Source organism: Nannobrachium achirus (genome assembly GCF_963921795.1).
Source record: "Nannobrachium achirus genome assembly, chromosome: 9".
Classification (NCBI taxonomy): Eukaryota; Metazoa; Chordata; class Actinopteri; order Myctophiformes; family Myctophidae; genus Nannobrachium; species Nannobrachium achirus.
Window position 1 is genome coordinate 11,538,938 of NC_137818.1, and position 26,602 is coordinate 11,565,539.

General features: G+C 43.7%; 2 protein-coding genes across 2 annotated transcripts in view; one reads left to right on the forward strand and one right to left on the reverse strand.

Annotated features, from left to right (window-relative positions):
* Nucleotides 1-26,602, reverse strand: part of uckl1a (uridine-cytidine kinase 1-like 1a) — an 86,845-nt gene that overhangs the window by 20,335 nt on the left and 39,908 nt on the right. The gene's annotated exons all lie outside the window — the stretch shown is intronic.
* On the forward strand, nt 4,074-25,599 carry LOC308290624 (uncharacterized protein; the record flags this gene model as incomplete). Its single annotated transcript, XM_080732534.1, has 6 exons — nt 4,074-4,207; nt 8,137-8,194; nt 9,404-9,485; nt 14,273-14,802; nt 22,327-22,464; nt 24,973-25,599. 6 exons carry the CDS (start codon nt 4,074-4,076, stop codon nt 25,597-25,599), a joined length of 1,569 nt encoding a protein of 522 aa, XP_080588660.1.

The following is a 26,602-nucleotide window of genomic DNA, read 5'->3' on the forward strand; positions in this document are numbered from 1 at the left end:
GTACTATAGTACTGTAAATGCAGTCCATTTACCAGTAATCCTAGCAGTCAAGGCATAAGTCTTTAGTCTGCTCAGTTAAATAAACAAACAACTAAGCAATTAGTTGTGTTCTACTTGGTTGTAGATCTGTGTATTGGCATCATATTATTTGATAACTATTATGTGTTCACTCCAATAAGCCACACGTCTTGTATCAAACTTTGAGAGCCATGGTTTGTAAGCTCACATCATCAGGCCTTCCATAGCACCTGTGGAAACACTTTTCTATTCATCTCTACATGCACAGCAGCCATATTGGGGGAAAAATGGTCGTCTTCCTTACTTCCTTCACAGGTCTTATCAATTATACTAATGAAGGCCCTGTTCCATTTATTGTTGCACATTGGTTATCAAAACGTTTTAATTTCAAGGACCCCCAGGTGTGGTTATAATATGCAAATGTCTCCAGGAAGAGAAAAAGGCTGTAGTTTCTATTAGCTTGGGGGATCCCCATTGATGATGTCACTGGTAGGTGGGTTTCTGAATTGCTCACTAGTTAGAGACACAGAGTAGACAGAAACGTTGCCGCCGTTTAATGAGTGTTAAAAAGGACCGATTATTTGAAGATGCGGTCGAAAATGGGCGAAGAGTTCCCCGTAATGATGTGTTGATGTCTGATTTTCAGCCTGCTATCAAGTCGGGTCTCTCTGCACTCTGCCGACCCACAAAATATTGACTCTGTTTTTTGTTTTTTTTTGTGAGAGAGGTTAAAAACTGCGGGCAAATCCTAATTAGCAGCATGACTAACGGCTGCGTTAGGATGAATATATTATCAGCATTTCTCCTCTCATTTAGGATCTCTCCGGAGCCACGCGTTTACGGCTGCCGTGCTCTGAGCATCCATGGACTCGCCTCGCTATAAGTGGATGTTAATTATTATACAATCCTACGGTCGTTACCATTCCATGTACATATTTGGATGCTCATTTGTTCGGGAACAGACGTGCGACCTGACTGTGTTATAAGACGATGGATTGTTTACAAGTATGTGCGCGATGAAATACAACAAATAGATATCGTTTTTTATTGGCAGAAGTCTGTCTTATCTGTCTATAAGAGGGTCAGTGTGTGTGAGTGTGTGTGTGTGTGTGTGTGTGTGTGTGTGTGTGTGTGTGTGTGTGTGTGTGTGTGTGTGTGTGTGTGTGCGTGTTTCCACATTATGTTTTATACTGAAAATACGTAACTTCAGTGGTGGATCCCCCAACGGGCCTAGAGGGGTCATGGGGGCTCTCAGTGGTTCCCAAACGCTTCAGCCTGTGACCCTAAAGAGAAATTAGACATTCGCGCTGGGGACCCAAACTAGTGAAAATAGCAGATCTACAAGCTCAAAATGCGTTGCGTTGTGTCGTGCCGCGCCACCGCATTGAGAGCTTGTAGATTGGCTATATTTTCACTACTTCTTAATTATTATAATATTGTATTTATGGAATTTCTGAGATGTGTTTGTTTGTTTGAAAATCTCCATCTTTCCATCTTTTGAAATATATATTTTATTTTTGGTTGGAAAAGAAAATAGGATTTTCACTCGAGTTTTGACCCATACAAATGTGTTCCGTGACCCACAAACTGGGAAACAGTGCTCTGTATTATTTGAGCGACTGATAGCCACAGTTCTAGAGCCAGACCACTACAACTAAACAGGCCTCACATACAGAGCCCCACTGGCATGAGGGCTCATTCAAGCAAGTCAGAAGGGACTCAAAAGTCTCAATGATTACCTCTGCTCATAAAAGCTGATGCAGCACTCGACGTCGGTCCATGACCAACCATGGCTAAACACAGCACTGCTAGTCAAATGAACTCTTCTTGATGTCTGGTCTAAAGCCCCAAATTGAAACGTATTAGCTCACGGACCCCCATTTGAAAAGATACGCCAAGGACCCCAGTAAGAGAGGATTTTTACGGCTCTAGCAGTGATTTTCAACCATTTTAATTTCAAGGACCCCCAGTTTGACATGCATTAGGCTACAGACAAGTCAAATCTATGTTCATTTTACTCTCAGGACATAAACAGATGAGGGTCCATTTGGTGGACAGGGGACCCCCTGGAACTCCCTCAAGGACCTGGGGGTCCCCAGACCCCACTTTGAGAAGCAACGGTCTTGAAAGTCACTATGTCAAAGCGCAGTGAAAACTAAGCAAGGTATAAAGATGCTAAGCAAGGGATAACAACGCCTCTGCCATGGCATCAGGGTCTAATCACCCTGTCAGGGTTTATCTCTCCATAATGACCCACTCCCCAATGATTATCCTGCTTATTACACGGCTACTTAATAAGGAAATTAATAAATTGACCCAAAAGTAACGGTAATGAAAGCACTGTATTCCATTAATTTAAGCCAGGCGCGTCCAATGCAATGCGGACGGTCGCCTCGGAAAACAGCAGGAATTGTTGAACAAACAGAATCAATATTCGGTTACTGCATTTTCTAAAACGGCTAGTTCCATTCCTTGATTCTGATTGGCTGGTTGCTGTGGTATATGAGACTATACACACCTTGAATCAGTTTATATCAAACCCAGGTGCGTTATTTCTTTCCACAGTGTTCCACAGTGCACCAATTATCTGCACCTGTGTTGTTTCTGCAGCCTTTGCCGGGAACTATTTTCTTGTAGCTGGGGACTACTTTCTTGCAGAGCAGACCTTATAGTGTATTATTAGTGACATAGAACAGTTTTAATTGGTACATGTCTATGATTTTTCATGTTGCCATATTCTAATCGTTTTAGAAAAGCAATAAGCCACGCGAGGCTTGTGGTTACCTGTATTTTACACCGGATGAGAGGGTTGGAGACACTCCCTACGCCTCTCAGCCGGTGTAAAATACCAGGTAACCACTCGCCTCTTGTGGCTTATTGCTTCAGTCTATTTCTCACTACAAAATTTCAAAAGCATTCTTGAGAGCAATGTTTAGCTGTAAATGAGTTTGTTTGCATGGCTGCCATGTTGGATACGGCAGAATATCAAGCAGTGCAGATTGATATGGGCCAGGTGCTCTGAGCCTTTGATTAGACAGCCGGTCTGTTACTGAGCTCAGCGGTCATTATTCAAAGATAACAGACCACGGTATTCAGTCATTGACCAATCAGAATCAAGCATTCAACCAAGCCGTGTAATAACAGTCTTCCCTGTGTAACCTCCTGTATGCTCGGTGCTTGCAGGGACGCATGTCGGCCTCTCCTCCATCAAAACAAGCCATCTAACACATTCCTGGAGTCTCCACCCAATATTCTCCATGGTTACCAGGCATAGTTCGCCTTGTCTTTACTTGTGGAGCAACTGTCTACAGCAGGGGTATTCAACTGAATTGTTCAGGGGGCCACATTGTCAGAAACCCAAGGGGCCAGGGGCCTTACTAACCGGGAGAAACCTAGGCCTAACCTATAGTTAGGCCCAAATCAGAAATTAGCCTACAAAAACAAATATGTTGCTACATACTGTACATGTACTGTAAGCCCCTCCCAAACACAAAATGTGTTCCCGGCCTGAATGGGTTAATAGCGAGTTAAGAGCTGCAATATATTTCGGTTTGTTTCGCTGCAGAGGATATACTGTATACAGACCTGCACCGCATGACGTAACTTGCCTTAAACGCCGCGGTGGATTCGAACGCTCGGCTACTTTACCGCTGCGCTACTCGCGCGCCCTACAACTGCACTTTTTGCTCCCAAAATTGCCGATTTACACACTCGCAGTGAGCGTGTAGATCTGCTACTTTCGGCGAATGCCTCCCCCCGCCCCCCCCCTGCCTGGAATACAGGGACGCAGGGCCTTCTTGTGGTTAACTCTGCGTGCAAATGTCAGATCACTTTGTAATTACACACCACCTGTTGTCCCTTTCTCCCACCACAGATCCCAGCGGGAGCGTGCTGCTGCCACCTCTCTGCGTACATGTGTGTGTGAGTGCGTGTGAGTGCGTGTGAGTGTGAGTGTGTGCGTGTGACAGCACGTTGTGTGCTGCTTCTCCGCGGTATACATGTGTGTGAGCGTGAGCAGCGCGTGTATGACAGCAGCAGCGCGCTAGCGCCCCCACATGGCCTCGATGCAGGACGGGCTGAACTTCACGGCTCCTCCCGTCGGCAAGGTCCTGCTGCTGGGCTGCATCGCCGCCGCCTCCGCCTTCGTGGTCACCATACTGATCGTGGTGCTCTGCGTCGGCTGCCAGAGGTGAGAACGCTAGGCCAGGGGGTTCCCCACCAGGGGGGGTGCCCCAAATAATTTTGTCAGGATAGAGTAGGGCCTTCCTCCAATCAAGTGGGGGCGGGACTTACACGCACCAAGGCCTGCCCCCACTTGATCATGATTCACTTAAGTGAAATCACTAACCTACCTTTAATGTGCAACATTGTTCTTCACTCAACAGTAAACAAACCAACACAAAGAGGGTATTTGCAGACATTTATAAATAACTTTTCAATACCTCTAAAATGACATTAAACATTGGCCAAAATGTCAAATATTAGAGGCAGAAATTGTGAAAATAGCAGACCTACATGCTCACAGCGCCTCGCAACAATAGAACCGTGTTGTACAAAATGTAATGCCTCAACAATTACAACTCCAAGTGCTCTAGGGTGGTGGTGGTGGGGGGGGGGGGGGTCCCCAGTTCAAATATGATTATTCTGGGGTTTGTGGCCTGAAAAGGTGGAGAACCACTGCATTAGACCAGGGGATTCTCTACCTTTTCAGGCTGCGACCCAGACAAAATAATCCTATTTGAACTGGGGATCCCCAAAAAATAATCCTATTTGAACTGGGGAACCAACAAAAATAATCTAAGGTTGTATAATCAAGTGTAAAGTCTGGCCAAAACCTCTTTCACTTGAATGGGGTGTATTTGCTTCTGCAGCCTGTAGGAGGTGAAATAGCGACATCTGCTGAGTGCCTAATGGGAACAGCATTCTTCCATATGAGATTCGATTTCAAGAGCTCTCCCTTGCCGCCTGGGTGAGATTAGGGATATATATACACCCAACTATTTTAAAGCTCCGATGCAAGGATCACGGAATGCAGTGTCCCTCCCTCCCTGTCACACTTTAATGCGTTGTTTAATAAAGAACAGAACTGTCTGGGAATGAGCATGTGATTAATTAACGATTCACATTGATATGTTAAGATGTCACGGAATGTCTTGGACATGAATGAGGAGACGTTGCTGGAGGAAGGTGTGATTCCTTTGCATGCTCAACATTCCAGTTCCCCCCCCGTCTCAGGACACTGTTATATCACATTATTAACGCTGCTTGATGCTCACCCAGGGGTCGACATTTGTTATGTCCATACACAGACACATGTGTCCCTGGCAAATTTAGATTTACACACCATTATAGTGGTCTTATTTTGTCCATAAGACACAATAGAGGGTATGCGCGTGACATCACTGTTGCTGGAAGTTATGTGGGAACGCCTACTGAGTGGCAAAAAACAAATTTCCGCCAAACAGAAAAGTCCTATCTGATTGTATTAAACAAAGTTAAACTCACCAACATTGCAGCTGTACTGAAAGCTTGAATTATCCTCTTTCTATCTGCAAAGTTTTTGTTTCATAAAAATCCACCATAGGCATGTTATGAGCTACTTTCTGTCAAGACATTCTGCGCAGGTTTAGTGTCAGAGTTTGGAAGCACTCATTTTCAACAACACAACATCCTGCTGCCTCCTGCATTATGTGCAATTTAGAAACAGGTGGTATGCAGGGCGGATGAGTGGTTTGCAACTAGCACTTCCAAACTCCAATGCTCCATGCTGCTCAATGTTTTGCCACTCAGTCTAGATTAGGGGGGCGGGTCCCAGTCGACGTGCATACCCTCTATTACTGAATGTCAAGTCTCCGGGTTTTGTTCAGAATAGCCTATGTATGACACTGATTTCACTATGACACTATGCCACTATGGTCTCAAATGTTTCATTTTTGCAAGGACCCTGTAGCAACTCATAATGTAATAACGGCTCATAATGTAATAAGGGCTCATAATGTAATAAGAAAAATGTAATAAAAACTCATAATGTAATAATCAGCTCATAATGTAATAAAAAAACGAGCGCATAACGTAATAATGGATTTTTCAATAATGTAATAATGTAATAATGTGTTACATTATGAACCTCCACATAGGAGGCTCATAATGTAATAAAACTTCATAATGTAATAACGTATTTTTATTACATTATGAGCTGATTATTACATTATGAGCTTTTATTACATTTTAATTATTACATTATGCGCTTGTTTTTTATTACATTATGAGCTGATTATTACATTATGAGTTTTTATTACATGTTTTTATTACATTATAAGCCCCTATTACATTATGAGTTGCTACACACCCTGCCAACTTTGTTGATGAAGAATGGAGCAACTATCTGCTAAACATGCAGCAAATGAATACATATGGGGATCATTTAACTGTACAAAGAGCATCCACAATGTTCAACATACAGTTTGTGATTGTATCGACATTGGGTGTTGATGCAACATCGATAATATCCCCATGTGGTCAGTATGACGAGTCCGACAGTCTGCCATTGCTAGATCTGGGCCACTTTGCCGAACAGGCATTGACAGTAAGGCTTGCCCACCTGCCCCCGGTAAATAAAACTTTGGGGCAGGTGAAGTTTGCTTTCAGGTTGCCCGACCGGGCAAGTGCTCATTTGAGAGGGGACACGACCGTCTATAAACACGACACAAGATATCTGTGTAAACACCTGAACGTGGCCATAAAAAAATATATAAAATGACAAAGTGTGAAACCATAGCAATCATAACTACCTAGGTATTTGTATTTGGAGGTATTGAGGTATGATTAAAAATTGTTATCGAGTTAAATTGAGTGGTAATTAAAATCTTACCTATCATTTTATAATGGACGAGTGTTGCGCAAGTGTACATGACCTTTGGGCAAGTAGAACATGACCTGTACTTGCCCGACGGGCAAGTGCCTATGATGGACCAGTCACACACTTGATTCAAAGAGTGCACCACTTCGATCTGTCCAGACTTAGGGCCAGAATGAGGTACCGGGTCAGGGCCAGAGTGAGGGCTTCTGCTTCGTGGACTCTTTGAATCAAGTGTGTGACTGGTCCATCAAGGCTTACATAATGATCCCCATGACCTTCGGCAAAGTGGCCCGGAACTAGCAATGTCAGACTGTCATACTGACCACATGGGGATATTATCGATGTTGCATCAACACCCAGTGTCGATACAATCACGAACTGTATGTTGAACATTGTGGATGCTCTTTGTACAGCTAAACGATCCCCATATGTATTAATTTGCTGCATGTTTAGCAGATATTTGCTCCATTCTTCATCAACAAAATTGGCAAGGTGTGTAGCAACTCATAATGTAATGAGGGCTCATAATGTAATAAAAACATGTAATAAAAACTCATAATGTAATAATCAGCTCATAATGTAATAAAAACAAGCGCATAATGTAATAATTAAAATGTAATAAAAGCTCATAATGTAATAATCAGCTCATAATGTAATAAAAAATACATTATTACATTATGAAGTTTTATTACATTATGAGCCTCCTATGTGGAGGTTCTTAATGTAACACATTATTACATTATTACATTATTGAAAAATCCATTATTACGTTATGTGCTCGTTTTTTTATTACATTATGAGCTGATTATTACATTATGAGTTTTTATTACATTTTTATTATTACATTATGAGCCGTTATTACATTATGAGCCGTTATTACATTATGAGTTGCTACAGACCCCCTTAACTCTGAGAGTGTACACAACTACACATTGACCCGTAATGGTCCATTTGGTTCCACTCTCATTCAGTAACAGACCTGTTATGGTCATTCAGGGCTAGTTCTTTTTGTGGTTCTGGTAAACATTACTGTCCACTCATTTTGTACTGTACTGTATGTCCGTGGCAAAAATGGAATTTTGACAAAAAGCTCCACCACAAGCCAGCATGGCGACAACCCTTGTGCTCACCTCACAAACCTTCACTTTTTTCCTCAGCAGAAAATAGATCAGGCCTCCTCCAATCTGTAAATATATATCTTTGTTTTAACGTAGAAATGGCTTGTGATGATGTATTATTAATTGCTGTTGTGTCCATAGGAAGGGGAAGACTCACAATGTCTCTGGTGAAGGTAGCAAACACCGCCTCATGGACATGGTAAGGAAACTTATAGTTTTAGTCTCAGTCTTGATAGCTTGTAGAACACTATGCATTGTTAGCTTGTAAAACATTCGTTTTGGCATACGTTTTGATTGATGTGTTGAACTTACTGCGTACATGTTTGTGTATGTAATACGTCATGTTGAACTGTGTAGGCCTACATGTGTCTTTTTGTCATCAGGGAATCACACGGCTTGCGTGGCCAGACCGTTGCCTCCCACAATTTTCAAATGCTTTACAGTTATACAGTCTGGAACAATGGAAGCTCTGAAAAGGATTTATCCTAATACAAATCAAAATCATTGTCATTTCATGAACGTAAAAGACAAACAGATGAATAGCATTCAGGAAGTGTAGTATCAGACTCTATAGCGGTGGTGTCCAAACTTTTCAAAGGAGGCCACATTAGAAAATATTAAATCACCCAAGGGCCGACTACATCTCCTGGCATAATGTACCTTCGGACCATAACAAAGTCACACATACAGTATGCATTTAAACAATGTTATTCAACTATCATCATCAATATCTAATATCAATGGTCCTTTGTCAGGTGTCTGCTCTTAACAAAACACAAATAACTTTTTTCCCCCCAGCCTTATATCACATTACCAAATGTAACCAGTCATGCAAGGTAAAAAATACAATAAAATGTCCTTTCTTTGACCCCTTCAGAATGAGACAACAGGGAACAAGGAATTCTGACAAATAATACTCTGGGGAAATATTCTTGTTTGATGGTTCTGGCGGGCCGTTTATAATTTACGAATGAAGCTGCGGGCCGTATAAAATGTGTCCTCGGGCCACATTTGGACACCCCTGCTGCATAACATTCAGGAAGTGTGCTTTCAGACTCTATATAGCATTCAGAAATTGTGGAATAGTTGTCTGGCTACGCGAGACAAGGGAAACAGCGGTCTAAACTGTGTATGTATGTGTGTATGTACTGTACAGTATGTGTGTGTTTTCAGGCAATCCCCTGGCAGTCTAACCTGTGTGTGTATGTGTCCATGTGTGTTTTATCTAAACCGTATATATGTGTTTATATTTACTGTAGGTGTGCATTTCCAGGGCATCCTCAAGCAACTCCAAACTGTACATGTGTGTATGCGTATGTGTGTATCTTCAGGGAACCCGCAGACGGTCTAAACTGCATGTGTGTATATGTGTATGTGTATGTGTGTATGTATTTATGTGTGCTTCCAGGGGATCCTCAGGCAATCCTCTAAACTTCGCTCCATCAGTAAATCGGACACTGAGATGAACAAGATGAACTGCAATGGCAAAAGTGAGTGAATCTCTTAAACGTTCTACACATCATCATCATCATCATCATCATCATCATCATCATCATCATCATCATTGCTGTCGGGCGGAAACCTTGCATCTTCACAACGAACGCCCCACTTTGTCTGTTTTGTATTTTCGTGGCGCAAAAGCCACGAAAATAGCAGATCTTCAAGCTCACATGACTTGTCAACGCATTCTCACCCCAAGAAGTTTGACTGCAGGGAGGGGGACTGTAGATCCACTATTCTCACTAGTTTGTTTTGGGGGCAATTCTTTTTTTTTTTTAATGTTCGCCTGAAAGTGGTTGATACATTAATGGTTGCATTAAACAATAAAACGCTCATATAGATTATAACACGAGTTAAGAGTTAAGATCTGTTTATTTGACAGGGACCGTGCTCATTAATGGACATGTCAGTTTTCACTTCAATGTAAATGAGCCAGAGTTAGCCCGCCGTGGGCTAATTTTCATCTGTAGTCCCTGGACCCCCATTGGTGGTGATCAACCCCCCCAATCCAACCCTTGATGCTGAGTGCCAAGCAGGGAGGCATTGGGTCCCATTTTTATAGTCTTTGGTATGACCCGGCCGGGGAATTGAACCCCCGACCTCCCAGTCTCAGGGCGGACACTCTAACCACAAGGCCACTGAGCTGGTCAGTCAGACAGACAGACAGACAGACAGACAGACAGACAGACAGACAGACAGACAGACAGACAGACAGACAGACAGACAGACAGGATCCCCATTGGTGGTGGTGATCAACCCCCCCAATCCAACCCTTGATGCTGAGTGCCAAGCAGGGAGGCATTGGGTCCCATTTTTATAGTCTTTGGTATGACCCGGCCGGGGAATTGAACCCCCGACCTCCCAGTCTCAGGGCGGACACTCTAACCACAAGGCCACTGAGCTGGCAACATGTAGATAGATGGGCATCGATTGGAATTAAATCATTAATCTGCAAAAACAAAAAGAAGAAAGAAAATAGCTGAATTTGAGGTCAAATGTGGCTATTGCCATTCCCTGTTGCCCCAAATGACGTCCCTGTGGCACACGTTGATTAGGGCAGGGGTTTTCAAACATCCAGGCACCCTGGGGTGCCGTGACGGTGCTGTGAGATAATGTGATAATATTTGGAATGATATACAAGCCCCGAACCAGTATGCCTCCTTTCCCCGGAGTTTGGCTATTTTCACTATTTTAAATGATTTTTACAAGGTTTCCACCCTTCAGCAACAACATTTATGGACTACCGAAGACGTCACTGCTGCTAGAGGGCGCAATCCCCCCGGTTCCTATTGTTATTTTTTTGTGTTGAAATCCCCATAGGGGATTCTTAGATCACATCATATAAGAACTGTTAAAACTAGTAAGACACGTCAGCTAGGGCGACAAGCGACCTCGCCCCAAAGGGCAAGGTTGCGCCATGTCTTGGCCATCTGAGATTCCCCTATGGGGATTTCAACGCAAAAACTTAAAATGGGAACGTCCGGTGACGTCAGGACTTTGTGATACAATAATAGTGCATAACACCATGTTACTGTACATAAATACAGGGTATAGATCAGGGGGTATTCAACAGGGGGTCCGGGACCCCTAGAGCGTCCTCAGAGTTACTACAGGGGGGGCTGCCAAATCCTTAGGATTAGGAGCTTGAACCCTAGTATCCCTATTCCGGCGGGGCCATTCGCTGAAAATAGCAGATCTATAACGCGCCGCAACACGTTGTGAGGTTGTAGGCTCTATCCAGTGAAGAGGTTTGGTGTACAGGGGGAAAAAAGAGCAGACCAAATACAGATCCAAAGAAAGAAAGAAAGAAAGAAAGAAAGAAAGAAAGAAAGATCATTGACAGATCTTGGAGCTTGTTGGATAATACTGTCTCAGTTTGTGCACACACACAGTAAGGACAAGAAAAGCACATTTGGATTAATGTCTTCTAATAAACGGCCAGTCCACAAATCGAGGCCCCAATTTACTGTCAATGGAACAATGAGCTTTTACTTTTGGCTGAAAGCAATAGCCATAGATCTGGCAGCGTCACTGAGTGACGCGTCACTGAGTGACACGATTGGCTGTTGCTTTTTTCAAAATGATTTGGTGCAAATCATCCCCCATTCAGGCTATGCATAGTGAGTACAAAGGAAGATGATGATGATGATGATGATGATGATGATGATGATGATGATGATTTTTTATTGACAGAACACGAAATATACATGCATGACCATATATTTGTACACGTGTCAAAAGGATAACACACAACAAAGACTGAGGACGAGGTTGAGGAACTAGTCTCACTCTGACAAGGTTAGCAGGCACTAATCTCACTCTGACAAGGTTGGGAGGCACTAGTCTCACTCTGACAAGGTTGGGAGGCACTAGTCTCACTCTGACAAGGTTGGGAGGCACTAGTCTCACTCTGACAAGGTTGGGAGGCACTAGTCTCTCTCTGAGGAGGTTAGGAGGCACTAGTCTCTCTCTGAGGAGGTTAGGAGGCACTAGTCTCACTCTGACAAGTTTAGAAGGCACTAGTCTCACTCTGAGGAGGTTAGGAGCTACTAGTCTCACTCTGAGGAGTATAGGAGGCACTAGTCTCATGAGCCAACGTTCAGGAGGTACGGTACAGACACCTCAGTAATCCATCTCTTGAGTTATCCATAAACACAAGCTTTCCTAAGAAATGGCAAAACGTCCCTTCCTCCCTGACGCGTCGGAAGGAGAGTTATTAAATCCACAGGTTCCAACCACTGGGCTGTACAAAGTGCTTGAGCGACCAATGGAGCGAGCTACGGTGTTGCTAGGCAGATTCGTTGCGCTATATGGGCAGTTTACCGAGTGGCCACAGGGTCCGCCGTTCAGTCTAAGAACTGAGTTCTGAGTATAAAATACTTTAGTTTCGACTCCTCTCTCTACTTTCTTCATTTAGGAAAAAGAAAGTCACTGTTCAGTTGGACTTCGTGTGAAGCTGCAGTCCAAATAACTGATGGTTAGGTCCAGATGATATTCAGCCAGCTCTTTATGCAGGACTTGAAGGCAGCAACAGAACTAACAGACTTAAGGCTTGCAGGTTACCCAAACCCATTCCACATAACTGCTGCAGAGTATAAACACAAGTCCTTTCCAGTACAGCTTTTGAATCAGTACAAGGTGCAGTACAAAGTCTATGAAGCTCCTGCTGGTGGACTGAAATGAATGCACTGCTAACCTTAGAAAGGTAATAGGCTCTGTGCATAACTGTAGTCCCAGTTTTCAGAAGATGCCATATCTGTTTACAGTTCCAGTTCATTCTAATATACAGCTTTGTTTGATTGGCTCGGCAGCATATTTGAACTGGAAATGCTTGCTAAGGCTATAAGGACGGAGGATCAATCTATTTGGCTATAATAAGGTACTTTAAGGATCTGTACTAGTGTATCCGGATGTGCAGGTGTAATCAAAGTGACATTGAAGTGCCCCCAGCCAATATTTCAAGAGCACTTTTTCTAATATTCTTGTCTTTGTTCTCCGTGATCTAAGGATAGATTTGTGCACAAATAAGAATAGCGTACGCTGTTTTAGGCCTGGGTGGATATTAATAGCAGCCTCTAATAACAGACTCTTTTTTAAAGAGCTGTATGGCAATAAAAGTAAAATAAGAGCATCTACAGCACAGGGCATTTTGGTTGGTATTAACCCGTTAAAACCCAGGAAAGCATCCACATAATTTCAGATTTTAGTGTAATTCAGAAATAGCATTTATAACATTTTTGAAAAATCTCAAAAGTGTGAGAACTACTTGACGTACGGTAGAAGGCATTCCAAACCCAATCATTTGATTATAATAAATGTTCCCCCATTGATTCCAGGGGGAAATCTCGCTTTTTCGATCATTTCGACAACGGAGCGTCGGCAGGTATCGCTACTCATCCCACGGAGGTTAGGGTTAGGGTTAGGTTTGGTTGTCGAAGAGATGACTTGTAGAAATAGCGACACGCTCCCTGATTCCAGACGGGTCTCCATCTGGAATCAATGGGCCTACAAAGAGTCGGTCAAATTTTTGGGGGTGAACTACTCCTTTAACGGGTTTCTCTGGTAATTATGGCACGCCTTGCAGAGGCGTCTAAAACAAGCAGCGTCCAGCCAGCATGGACGTCCTGCTGCCTACCGTCCGTGCGGTCTTTAACTCTGAGCTCCCCTCACACCCCCTCTAACAGGCTGTATGCACAGCAACCACATGGGAGAGAAGCTGGGTCTCTTATCACTTCCTTCAAAGGTATCACCAATGATACTAACAAAAGAACCTTTCAACCTTTCAAAGTAGCGCATTTGATAGGCATTATGCACAGGCGTATGCCCTGGCCACACGAATAGCCGCGGATCATAGATTATAATTTAGTATGCCCTCAAAAAAAGTCTAGGACACACCACTGCTTGACCCCCATAACTCTGAAAGTGTACAAATGGAACCAAATGGACCCTTGCAGGTCCATTTGTACATTCAGAGTTAGTCATTCGGAGCTCCTCAAGGAACGATGAGGGTCCCTGGACCACACTTTGAGACCCACTTGTGTAACAGAGTGTTTAAAGTGAGCCAACATGCAACAATATCAGCACCCTGACCTCTGTTTGACCAGAATGGAACAGTGCCTTCATTAGTATCACTAACATCTGTGAAGGAAGTGAGAAGAGACCCAACTTCTCTCCAAAATGGCTGCTGTGCATATAGCCTACTCTGAGCTTCATGGTTCTCAAAGGCAGGCAGCTCCCCTCGCCCCCCCTCTAACTCTGAGCATTCGTTATCTCAAAGGCAGGCAGCTCCCTCACACCCCCTCCGGGGCCGGAGGGGAGGACGGGGCGGAGCACACTTACTCGGAGGTTGGCCGCCGTTGTTCCTCCTCCGCCGCACGCACTACTGACGATGCCCTCTATGCCATGGTAGGCAGGGCCGGCCAGACGGACACCCCGGCCCCTCCAGCCGTGCCGGCCAACACGCCGGCGCCCCCCGACCTGGACGGGGACGGAGCCGAGGAGGGAGGGAGCCTGCCCGAGCCGGAGGTGTCTCCGCCGCCACCGCCCACCAGCGGCCCCCCCCAGGGTGAGACCACCAGCACGGCCGAGTACGCCTGCGTCCGCAAGCTGCGCAAGGCCGACAAGGCTCCGCAGAAGAGGGACAGCGGCACGGACATGATGGGCGAGCCGCCGGCGCCGCCCCCGCGCCACCACGCCCCGCCGCCCTCGCACCCGGCGCCGCCGCCGCCCGTGCCCGTCATGCACCCGCACAGCACCAAGCTGCCCCGGAGGAACGTGGAGGCCTTCAACCTGCCCGCCTTCCCCAAGGTTGGTACATACAGTAGCGGGTGACCCTCGCCGCCATCATTGTTGTTCACCGACCGTTTTCAACCTCATCTTCATGATAATTGGTCCTCCTCAGTAATAGGCCATTTACACTGGCAGCCAAATCCAGCCTGAATCAGATCCGTGTCACGTCCAGATTGGAATCTGATTTGTTCCATGTGAAAACATGTGACCATTTAAACCAATCAGATTCCAATCTGGATGTGTCACAGATCTGATTCAGGCTGGATTTGGCTGCCTGTGTAAATGGGGCCTAAGGCTCATCTGGCACCATTTCTGTCTACTCACTCTCTGTCTCGTTGGTGGGCTGTGAATAGTTCAGAAACCTGTCTACCAATGTCAATGTGGCTTCCAAGCTAATACAAACGACATTCTTTCTCTTCTGTCTCCTCTCTCTCTTCCTACATATCTACACTTTACATAGTGATTCTCAAAGTTCTCATTTGAGGGTCCATTTGGTTCCATTTGTATGCTGTCAGAGTTACAGACCTGTAAGGGGCCATTTAGAACCTGCTCAAAGGTTCCTGGACCTCACTTAGAAAACAGTTTCCAGCAGTTTCTCGACACACAGAATCCAGAGTGTTATATCAGATTTTCACAGCAGAACGATAGGGTTCAGGTTACATTTGGGTGAAGATGGTGGGAGCTGCATGGAAGGTGTAGAGCAGGGGTGGGCAACTTTGATGATGGCGAGGGCCACTATATTTCCACCTTCAATCGAGAGGGCCACATTGCATATTGCTACTTCCTACTTTGTCATTCTAGTACTGTATCTCATACAAAAGAAGCAAAAATAGCAGATCTACAAGCTCAAAACGCACGGCTATTTTGGCTTTTGAATTGGAATCCTTAATAATTTTTTGTTATTTTTTTATTGGAATCCTGAAATGTAACATTCTGATTTAATTTCAAACACATTTAGTTATATATTCATGTTGACTCTATGAACCTAAATACAAATACCTAAATTGGACATAAAAAAATACATTTTTACTACTATCCTAGTCATTAAGCTACTAATATAGACTGACGGAATTAAAGCAGGTCATGTTTGTAATTGTAACAGGTGAAATCAATAATATATCAGTATTCCGGTATTAACCAGCGGGCCGCATGAAGTGAAGGTGAGGGCCGCATGTGGCCCCCGGGCCGCCAGTTGCCCATGTATGGTGTAGAGTATAGAGTTCTCTTGTGCATGTTCCGTTCCCAGCAGCGCCGGTGCCTCGACCCGGGCACTGGAGTTTGACAAAACACAATTGACCCTTCACTAAGCCCCACCCACTTCACTCTACCACTCTGCCAAGGTCTGGCAAGCTGTGCTTAGTTCTCACCCATTTTCTGAATTCTAAATTTACTCAAGTAAAAGTACAAAAGTGTGCATCACAAATGTACTTAAAGTACCAAAAGTAAAAAGTAAAAAAAAAGTAAACTTTTGCAGAATGTCCCATTTCAAGTTTTCAAATATAATATATATTTGTATAATATAATAAATATAAAAATCTTTTGAAAATAGCAGATCTACAAGGTCACAATGCGGCTATTTTCAAATGTCAGAACTGTATATAAGGCTGAAGTGGCTAATGTATGTTTTGTAGTAATAATCAAAATCTAGTAACTCGTAACTAAAGAGTTAAAAAGCACAATATTTGCCTCTGAGATGCAGTGGAGTAGAAGTAAAAGTGGAAACACTCCAGTAAAGTAAAAAGCACCTCAAACTTTAAAGGACAACTTTGTTTTTTTACAACAAGGGTTCATATTTTAGATTATAATTAGAGAAAAGAAAAAGTGAGTGTTAAAATGTTTTCATTTGCTTCGTTCTATTGTTTTATCGCGTTTACCGTGCTAAAATGTGGGGCATGCGTACGCATGGGGGCATGCGTACAAGTGGCTAAATATGTCTTTTTAGACACAATAAGCCAGCAGTTTCTTTATTGCTATTTACAGTAACACTTCTTGCCCCCATAAGTCACATCCAACCATGAAAGGTTGCGTTGTATCTTGGGAATGGGCTTATTCTGTGTAAAATGACATATTTAGCCACTTGTACGCATGCCCCCAACCACTGAAATAAGAATCTCTAAAACAATAGAAAGAAGTAAATGAAATCAATTTAACACACTCTTTTATATTATTTAATTACAATCTAAAATATGAACCCTTGTTGTAAAAAACTAAAGTTGTCCTTTAAGTACAGTACTTGAGTGAATGCACTCAGTTACTTTACACCACTGCTGATGGACCAGTCGATGGCATTAGCAGAGAGACTGACAGGTCTGCAGCTAGAGCTGCTGGTGATTCGTTTACAGGCAGGGGCGTCACAAGGGGGGGAAAGTGGGACTGAGTTACTAGGGCCCAAGGTGGAGGGCCCTTAATTATTTTATACTTTAGCTATTGAAAAATAGCAGATATACAAGCTGCACTCGGTGCCGCGCTGCGAGCTTGTAGATCTCTATTTTTGAGTCGTGAAAATGTGTGCAAATCTTTGAATATATGTATTTTTTAACATTTGTAACTAAAATTTTGCTTCTGGGGGGTCCCTGGAACTAAATATTTTGAGATGTACCACAGAGAACTGACATAGAAACATAGAAGGATTTGAAATATTCAAAGACATTTTCACAATAAAAAAAAAATAGCAGATCTATAAGCTCGCAGCGCGGCACTCGGTGCCGCGCTGTGAGCTTGTATATCTGCTATTTTTCAATAGTTAAAGTACCCAGAATTTGGTGCGACACCCCTGGCTAGATCTGCTGGTGATTTGTTTACAGGTTCAACATCCTGAGCCAGTCTAGCCTCGCGGAGGCAGACAAATATGCCATTGCAAAGACAATTTGCCCATGGCAGATTATATGTCTGGCTCCGCTCAGTTATTCAAACATTTCACGGCTCACAAGTGGTGAGGAAACAACCAGAGCTCCAGCAGTAACCGCCAAGAAAGACATAACACTGACACCAACCAGGGCACAGTATGCAAATGTAGGGCGGGGGTATCACTTTTGCGCAGCGCTACTCTGATTGGTTGTTGTAGGTCTAACCAATTTGGTCTTCACCAATGGTTCTCAACCTGTGGGTTGGTACCCATAATTTTTGGGGGATTCCCAGATGATTAACTTTTTTTCTCACTCAACAGTAAACAGACCAACATAAAGTAAAACATAAACTAAAGTGACAATTTAAGGACTTTTTAATACCTCTAAAATGACAAATCAAACATTGGCCAAATTGTCAAATATTAGAGGCATACTGTAAATTGTGAAAATATGCGTTTGAATCCTGAAAAGTAACAAAGGTAAAATTCAAGAGGCTGTATTAAAGCTAAACTATTTGGTGGGAAGTTGTAGGAATATCATTTGCAGTGGTTTGTGGGATGAGTAGTTCCTTTAATCTTAAAATATGTTTAGGGCAAAGTCGTGGGCTCATGTGGGCGGCTGGCAGCATTTTGCTGATTCGAATCCCTGTCAATAAAGGCATAAAAGCCCCCAAAACATATATAAAAAGAATTGTATATATATATATATATATATATATATATATATATATATATATATATATATATATATATATATATATATATATATATATATATATACTGTATATATATAGTTGTACTACAGTCTTTTTTAAAACGTCTATGGAGCAAAGTAATGGAAAATACACATCCAGAAACAATAAGCTGTTAAAAAAAAGCGCTGAGTCATTGAGGTATGGTCCGACCTACTAGGCCTAAAAGTAAAAGGCCTGTGTTGAAAAGTGTACTTACAGTAGGCTAAAGGTACAAAAGTATTGGCACCAGAATTTACTTACAGTACAAATGCAGAAGTACTGTAGGCCTAATCACATTGTGTGTGATGTGAGTCTTAAGCTGCTATCAGAGTCGGGTCCGCGGTGTAGTGCGGTGTAGTCTTTTTGAGTCATAAAACTACAACGTTAACGCTCAAAAAGACTACACCGCACTCCACCGCGGACCCGACTCTGATCGAGGCTTTAGCGGGAAGGAGAGCGTTTTCTAATGAAGTGCGTGTTTGTGTCAGGTTTCCTGTTGATGCTGCATGCAGCAGACCTGCATGCATGCAGGGGCGTCACAAGGGGGAGGGAAAGTGGGACTGAGTTACCACTTACCAGGGCCCAAGGTGGAGGGGCCTTAATTATATTTTATACTTTAGCTATTGAAAAATAGCAGACATACAAGCTCACAGCGCGGCACCGAGTGTCGCGCTGCGAGCTTGTAGATCTGCAATTTTTGAAAAGTCGTGAAAATGTGTGCAAATCTTTGAATATATGTATTTTTTAAGCAAACGTTTGTAACTCAAATTTGGATTCTGGGGGGTCCCGGCTGGAACGAAATATTTTGAGATGGGGGTCCGTGGCCAAATACATATCATTTTTGGGGTCCTTCACATGAAAAGGTTTGAGCACCACTGACATAGAAACAGGTGCAAATCTTTGAATATATGTATTTTTTAAGCGAACTTTTGTAACTCAAATTTCAGTTCTGGGGGGTCCCTGAAACTAAATATTTTGAGATGGGGGTCCGTGGCCAAATACATGTCATTTTGGGGGTCCTTCACATGAAAAAGTTTGAGCACCACTGACATAGAAACATAGGTTTTTCAAAAAAACTTTTCAAAGACTTGCACAAATGTTCAAGATTTCAAACCCCCTATGAAGAACCTTCATGGGGGGCCCCGCAGTGGATCCTTGTACCCAGGGCCCAGAGTGTGGTGCCACACCCCTGGCTGCAGCAGACCTGCAGGGTCTCTGTGGGCATCTGGTGCTCAGACTGTACGGACGGTGCAGGTCTCTTTTTTTTGGAGTGTGCACTCATCTACGACAAGAACAGTGCTTGCTCTGCTTATTTTGTGACATGTTAGCACTTCTTTTTCTGGTCTATTCCTGGAAAACAAAACGACGTGTTGAATTTAAACAACATAACAGAGTGGCCAACCCTTATTAAACAACATAACAGGGTGGCCAACCCTTATTAATTAAACAACATAATAGCTAGAACTGCATGGTAAAGGGACACAATTTTGCTCCTTATTTTTTGGAAACCAATCAATGACATAACCACTCAAACCCTCTAGACTTTTGCTGAGTTGTCTCTGTGCTTGGGACTGCTTCTTTCTTTCTGTCTTGGGAATTGGCTTATTGCGTCTAAAAAAAGTACATATTTAGCCACTTGTACGCATGCCCCCACCCACTGAAATCGTTACAATTTCTAATTACAGTCTAAAATACAGTAATTGTGGGGTAAAAGTACTCATTATGCCAGTTCAAGTTTTTGAATGTATAAAAATCTTTTGAAAATCTACAAGCCCTCAATGCGTCACATCGTGATGCATCGTGAGCTTGTAGATCGTCTATCTTCAAATGGCCGAAATGTATATAGGGTTGATGTGGTTAATGTATGTCACAATCTACAAAGTAACTATAATAACTAAAGCTTTCATCTAACTAGTGGAGTAAATATACAATATCTGTCTCTGAGATGTAGTGGAGTAGAAGTAAAAGTACTGATAATTGGAAATACTCCAGCAAAACTGTACTTAATTACAGTACTTAGTAAATGTACTTAGTTACTATCTACCACTGGGAATCGAACCGGGGACCTTTCCGGCCACAAGTGCGCTCCTCCAACCTTTGTGGAACACCGTCTGCTACCCATTCAGGGGTCGGCAAGGTCAGGGCAGTGCTGTTGTTGTACATGCACGGTTCACAAGCAGAGAGCATGTGTGCGTGTATGCAGGGACGTGCAGAGAATGTTAGAGAGGCAGGGGCTGACATTTCTAAAAGGGCCTTTTGGTGGAAATATTGAAAATAGCAGACCTCCAAGCTCACAATCGCGGCGTGTTGTGAGCTTGAAGGCCGGCTGTTTTCTGTGCTTGATAGCACACTGAACTAAGCACACCGTAAACAAGTCAATACTGGAGATGTGGCGTACAGCATGGATTTCTACACAGAGAGGACAATTCTTTCAACATAAGATGCTGCATTCAAGTTCAGGAGAGTTTGGACAAGGCAGTTCTCTTGAATGCTGCCTTCAAGTATGGCATGGAAAGAGGGCATTTGTGTTTCTTTCACCATAGTAAAAACTGCATTCATGATGATGGTCTGGAGAGGGCACTTTCTACAGACAGATAAAAAGGCAGGGGCTCAAGCCCCCTTTGATGTCTATGCATGCACATGCCTGTGTATGTATGTATGCATGCATGCGTGTATGCCACACGTGTGTGTGTGTGTGTGTGTGTGTGTGTGTGTGTGTGTGTGTGTGTGTGTGTGTGTGTGTGTGTGTGTGTGTGTGTGCGTGCGTCTCCACTGGATGAGGCAATACCCTGAAACATGCTGGACCAGTAGGAACACGTGGTCTCTCACACAGCATCAGAAGGAACACGTGGTCTCTCACACAGCATCGCCTCCTATAAGCCTCATTCCCTTCCTTCCAGACCCCAATCTATTGTTCCTCCGATCAAAAAAGAACAATGACAAAAACACACATCTGAAAGTGTCCTATTTATCTCTCTCTCTGAAATTACTTTGTATTCTGATGAATGTCACATTTCAAAAGGGCTGTTTTATATAGTCACTGTAGGGCAGAAACCTATCCTTTCGGTATTTGAACTTTTATTTTTTATTTTCTTAAATATAAATTAATGCCCTGTGAATCGGCTATTTTTGGGCAAAGAGATTCGGTAGAGAGTGAAATCAATAATGTATCAGTATTCTGGTATTAACCTTGCCGGCCCCATTAAGTGAAGGTGGGGTGAGATGGATGGATGTGTGTATTATGGCAGTGGTTCTCAACCTGTGGGTCGGGGACCCCCCTGGGGGTCCCCAAATTACTTTGGGAGGTCCCCAGATGATTAGCTTATGTGAAACATTGTTTTCTCCCTCAACAGTAAACAAACCAACATCAAGTTTAACTGAGGGTATCTGCACGTTTCTGAAGTGACAAATTAAACATTGGCCACATTGTCAGATATTAGAGGCAGTAATTGTGAAAATAGCCGATCTACATGTAGATCGGCTATTTTCACAATAGAATCAAAAAAAAAAAGGACAACCTTTTTTTACAACAAGGGTTCATATTTTAGATTGTAATTAGAGAAAAGAAAAGATGAGTGTTAAAATGTTTTCATTTAATGCTTTCTATTGTTTTAGTGATTTTAGTATTTTGATTTCAGTGAGTGGGGGCATGCGTGCAAGTGTCTAAATATGTCTAAAAAGACATATTTAGCCACTTGCGTGCATGCCCGACCTGGGGGCATGCATGCAAATCAAAATTGTTAAAATCACTAAAACGATAGAAAGAAGGAAATGAAAACATTTTAACACTCATGTTTTCTTTTCTATTAAGACTATCTAAAATATGAACCCTTGTTGTAAAAAAACAAAGTTGTCCTTTAAAATATGATTATTTTGGGGGTCGCGGCCTGAAAAGGTTGAGAACCACTGTCGTATGGTGTTAGCGTCCTCATAATCTGTGAGTGTGGTTGGTGTGTCCACTAGGAGGCAGTGTTCATGGGAAATGGGGAGCAGTACATCTGGAAGCCTCCGGAAGACGACGACCTCGTCTTGCTCCAGAACAAAGGCCTGGTCCCAATGCTGCCTCACACCATGGAGAACATACAGCCTACGGCTGCTGCGGTGAGTCTATAGATGTCACACTATAGATAGTCGGGGGATATCTTCAGAAATAGTGTCAAATCCTGGAATAAATTCCTTACCAAAACATTTCTTCACCAATGTCTTTGTAAAGGTGTCTAGTAACACATCTCACAAAGACTGAAATTCAGTTTCCCTAGGACAATCCTTGACAGCTGCTGAAAGTTGGGGTCCAATTAAATTAACTATACAGGATAAAACACACCAAAAGTAGCACGTGAAGGGTCAATCTAGGGCAGGGGTCTCAAACTCAATTTACCTTGAGTCTGGCTGAGGATGGGCCGCAGCCTCAGCGCACATGCACATGCACGCGTGCGCAGCGCGTGCATGTGAGCGTGCACATGCACTAATAAAACAAATTAGTGCATGTGCACTAATTTGTTTTATTATTATACTGTAGTTTCATACCAGTCTAACAAATCTATCTCCCCATCAATGAAAAATAAAAAAGATAAACAAGGACCCTGGTGTAAACAAGTTGTGTTTAACTTATGGAACATGTACTGTACTGTTAACTATACTGTATTATAACTGTTTTGAGGTTCATATAAAAGCCACACTAACATTAAACTTTCATATTAAGGTGGGGGCCACAACATATCGTCTCGCGGGCCGCAAATGGCCCCCAGGCCGCCAGTTTGAGACCCCTGATCTAGGGGTTTTTCATGATTCTGAATCCATTGCAAGTCATTCAAAATCATTCATTGGGCTAAGAAAATGCCCCACCAAACTATGGTTTAGTGATGAGTCATCACTTTTCACAGTTTTGTGGGAGCCGCCTTCACCCCAAGGAATGCTTTTCGTGCAAAACAAATGCTTGCAATGGATTCAGAATCATGAAAAAACCCTAGTTTGACCCCTCACATGCTACTTAAAGCAAATTTATTTTGGTGTGTTTTATCCTGTATAGTTAATTTAATGGGACCCCAACTTTCACCAGCTGTCAAGGATCCTCCTAGGGAAACTGAATTTCAGTCTTTGTGAGATGTGTTACTAGACAGCTTTACAAACACATTGGTGAAAGAATCTTTTGGTAAGGAATTTATTCCAGGACTTTTTAAGATATCCCCTGACTAAGAGAACATACAGCCTACTGCTGCTGAGACCAACGCTCTGGACTAGAGCTAATGCTCTGACAGGCGGCTGGCTCAAACACAGGACCAGGATTTCTCTGCCCTACGAGGGCTCAACTTCAGTCAAAAATAAACAAAACTACTTTGCTACTCACCTAACCAAAGGTAGTTTCTCAGCACCCCGCCCACTTATTTTTTTGTCATGAAATAAAACGCATCCAACTCGACCGCCACTTATTTTCCCGGGTTGTGTCTGCGGTGGCTCGAAGTGGATGCATTTTATTTCATGACAAAAATAGTGTATTTTACAGAGTGGGTGGGGTGCTGAGAGGTTTCCCACCACAAAGAATATACTTTCAATGCAAAATGACCTTTGTTTAGGTGAGTAGTGAAGTAGTTTTGTTAAATGTTTATTTTGACTGAAGTTGAGCCCTCGTAGGGCAGAGAAATCCTGGTCCTGTGTTTGAGCCAGCAGCCTGACAGAGCATTAGTGAGACCTTGCTGACGCTCTGGACCGGAGCTATGTCACACTATGGAAAACATACAGCCTACTGCTGCCGCGGTGAGTCTATGTTGGTGGTTGCTGTCTTCACATTGGATAGACAGACAGACTGACAGAACATCCTTCATTGATCCCCAGGGAGATTCAGTTGTCATAGCAGCACCGCAGTAAAGATGAAAGGAACATACAGGTACTGTATGGGTCACGTGCAGGAGACAGTATAAAGACGACTTTACATGTGACCTGGACTGTCTATATGCTACTGTACTCTATGTTATGATTAGGAACGTTTGATGATTTGACCATGTTTCTATCCTTGTTTTTCCCTCGCATCTCCGTTCTCCCTCCCGTTCCTGAAAACTACAAATGACGGAGCATGCAAGGAAGACTGTGTTCCACGTATTTATTTCTACCTGTAAATAATTGTAATGAGCCAGTAAAGCATTTTTTCTTTTTTTTTGTCCGATGTTCTTTTTAGTCCATGGGCCATACGAGATGTCGCTCTCGGAAAGGTGGTAAAGGTTACTTTAAATTTTTTGAAAAGCTCTATATCTATAGATTATATTTTGGTTCTGAGACACAGCTAAATTAATGTTATCAGCCGCTAAAGTGGGTGTCCCATTAACTATACAGGAAAAAAAATGCAAAAAGATAATCTGCTTTAAGTAGCAATATGAGGGTCAAACTAGGGTTTTTTCATGATTCTGAATCATGAAAAATAAAAACATTCCTTGGGCTAAAAACTGTGTTTTTCACAGTTTTGTGGGGCCGTTTGTACACTGTCATAATTAGCGGAGACCTTGACATTTTAAAGCTTGAGAAACACTGATCTAGGGAATATCACAGAACGCAGTACTTGCGCGCTGTGCTGGGCACAACTAATGACGACGCGTCCCTCTGTGTGTGTGTCCGCAGGTGGCAGAGATGTACTCCAAAGTCTGCAAACCGGGGAAGAAGAAGCGCGCCGTTCCGGGCTCCCCCCCGGCCAACCTGGGCTTCCGGACCTTGGGGCGCCCCGACCGCGACCGCGACCGGGACGGGGGCTTCAGCGTGGTGGTCAAGCCGCAGACCTGGGCCCCCCAGGAGGCCAAAGGAGGCGGAGGACCCTCCCTCGACGACCACTGCTACGAGTCCATCGGGACCGGGACTGGCGTCACCTCCCACGAGGAGTTGTTGTTCGGCGGCTTGAGCATGGGCATGGGCATGGGCGGAGGAGACCCGGCGTACGAGAACGTGGACGCGGGCCCCTGGAAGCGGGAGCGGCCGCCCAACTCGTGCGCCACCCTGCGGCCCCGCCGGAAGAAATCCCAGCAGCCCTTGCAGCAGCAGCAGCCCCCTCCCCCGCCGCCCACGCAGCAGCATCACCCTCAGCAGCAGCAGCAGCACCCTCAGCAGCAGCACCCCAAGGGCCTGCTCCTCCCCGGGGACAACCTGTACGAGAGCATCGGAGACCTGAAGGCGGGGCAGCACAGCGCCACCTCCAGCACCACCACCATATTTACCTTCAACGACGGCATGGAGATGTACGTGACGGGACTCTGAAAACAAACGCTGTGAAGCGCCGCACTGTGACCCCGCCCCCCCTCTCTCTCTCTCCTCCTCCTCTCAGCGCTAAGGAGCTAAGCTAACGCCTATGTTTTGACTTAAAAGAGAGCGCTTCGCGTTCGCTTTCAAGATTATCTTCGCGTGACTGGTCCTCGCTAATGCTCGTCGTAAGACGGCACCGTTTCTTGTCTGCTCGCTCTTGTGTCTCAGAGGAATAGGCCTGTGGACCAGTAGGGATGGAGCTCGAAACACGAACCTGTTACAAACTCGATAACAAATGTAGTACCCTGTATCAATAAGCTTTGGGCTTATCTAGCTTGTTATCGATTATAGCGGCCCATGACATCGTGTTTAAACAATCAAGACAAGAGGCGATCAAGAAATGATCACAGTACTATTCCTAATATAAAGATATTTAGCACTTATTGCACATGTGGAATAATGATATGTTTTACTTTTGTCAATTGTCATCTTCATAGATGATGGTCAGCCACAAACTCACAGTCACAACAACTGGCCAATAAAAAAAAGATACCAGTTATGTTCTGAATTTGTCGTCTCACAAAATATTAGAAAACGCTCAATAGTGGGCTCGATAAAAGCCCGGCTCAATAAGCAGGATCAATGAGGTGCTCATTATCAATAAAAAGTAACGAGCTCCATCCCTACCTAGCAGTGACATCATGGTTTGGCAGCTTTGGTAATTTCAACGATTTTGTATTATTATTAGCCTAAAGGTGCCGTCTTATGATGAGCGTTAGGGAGGACCAATCACATGAAGATAAGGTTGAAAATCGGTGAATCGCTACTCAAACTTGCGCGCGACGCCCGTGCGCACCTAACGTACAAAACCAGGCGTAACGCTGCAAGGAACGCCGACTCAGCCCCGCCCCCTTCCCCTCCCCCACCCCCACATGCTCACTCACACATGTTTACATTCAAATCACGACATCGCGCCTCTCGGAGGCTACCAGAGGCCTTTAGGGGGCGCTAGAACGTT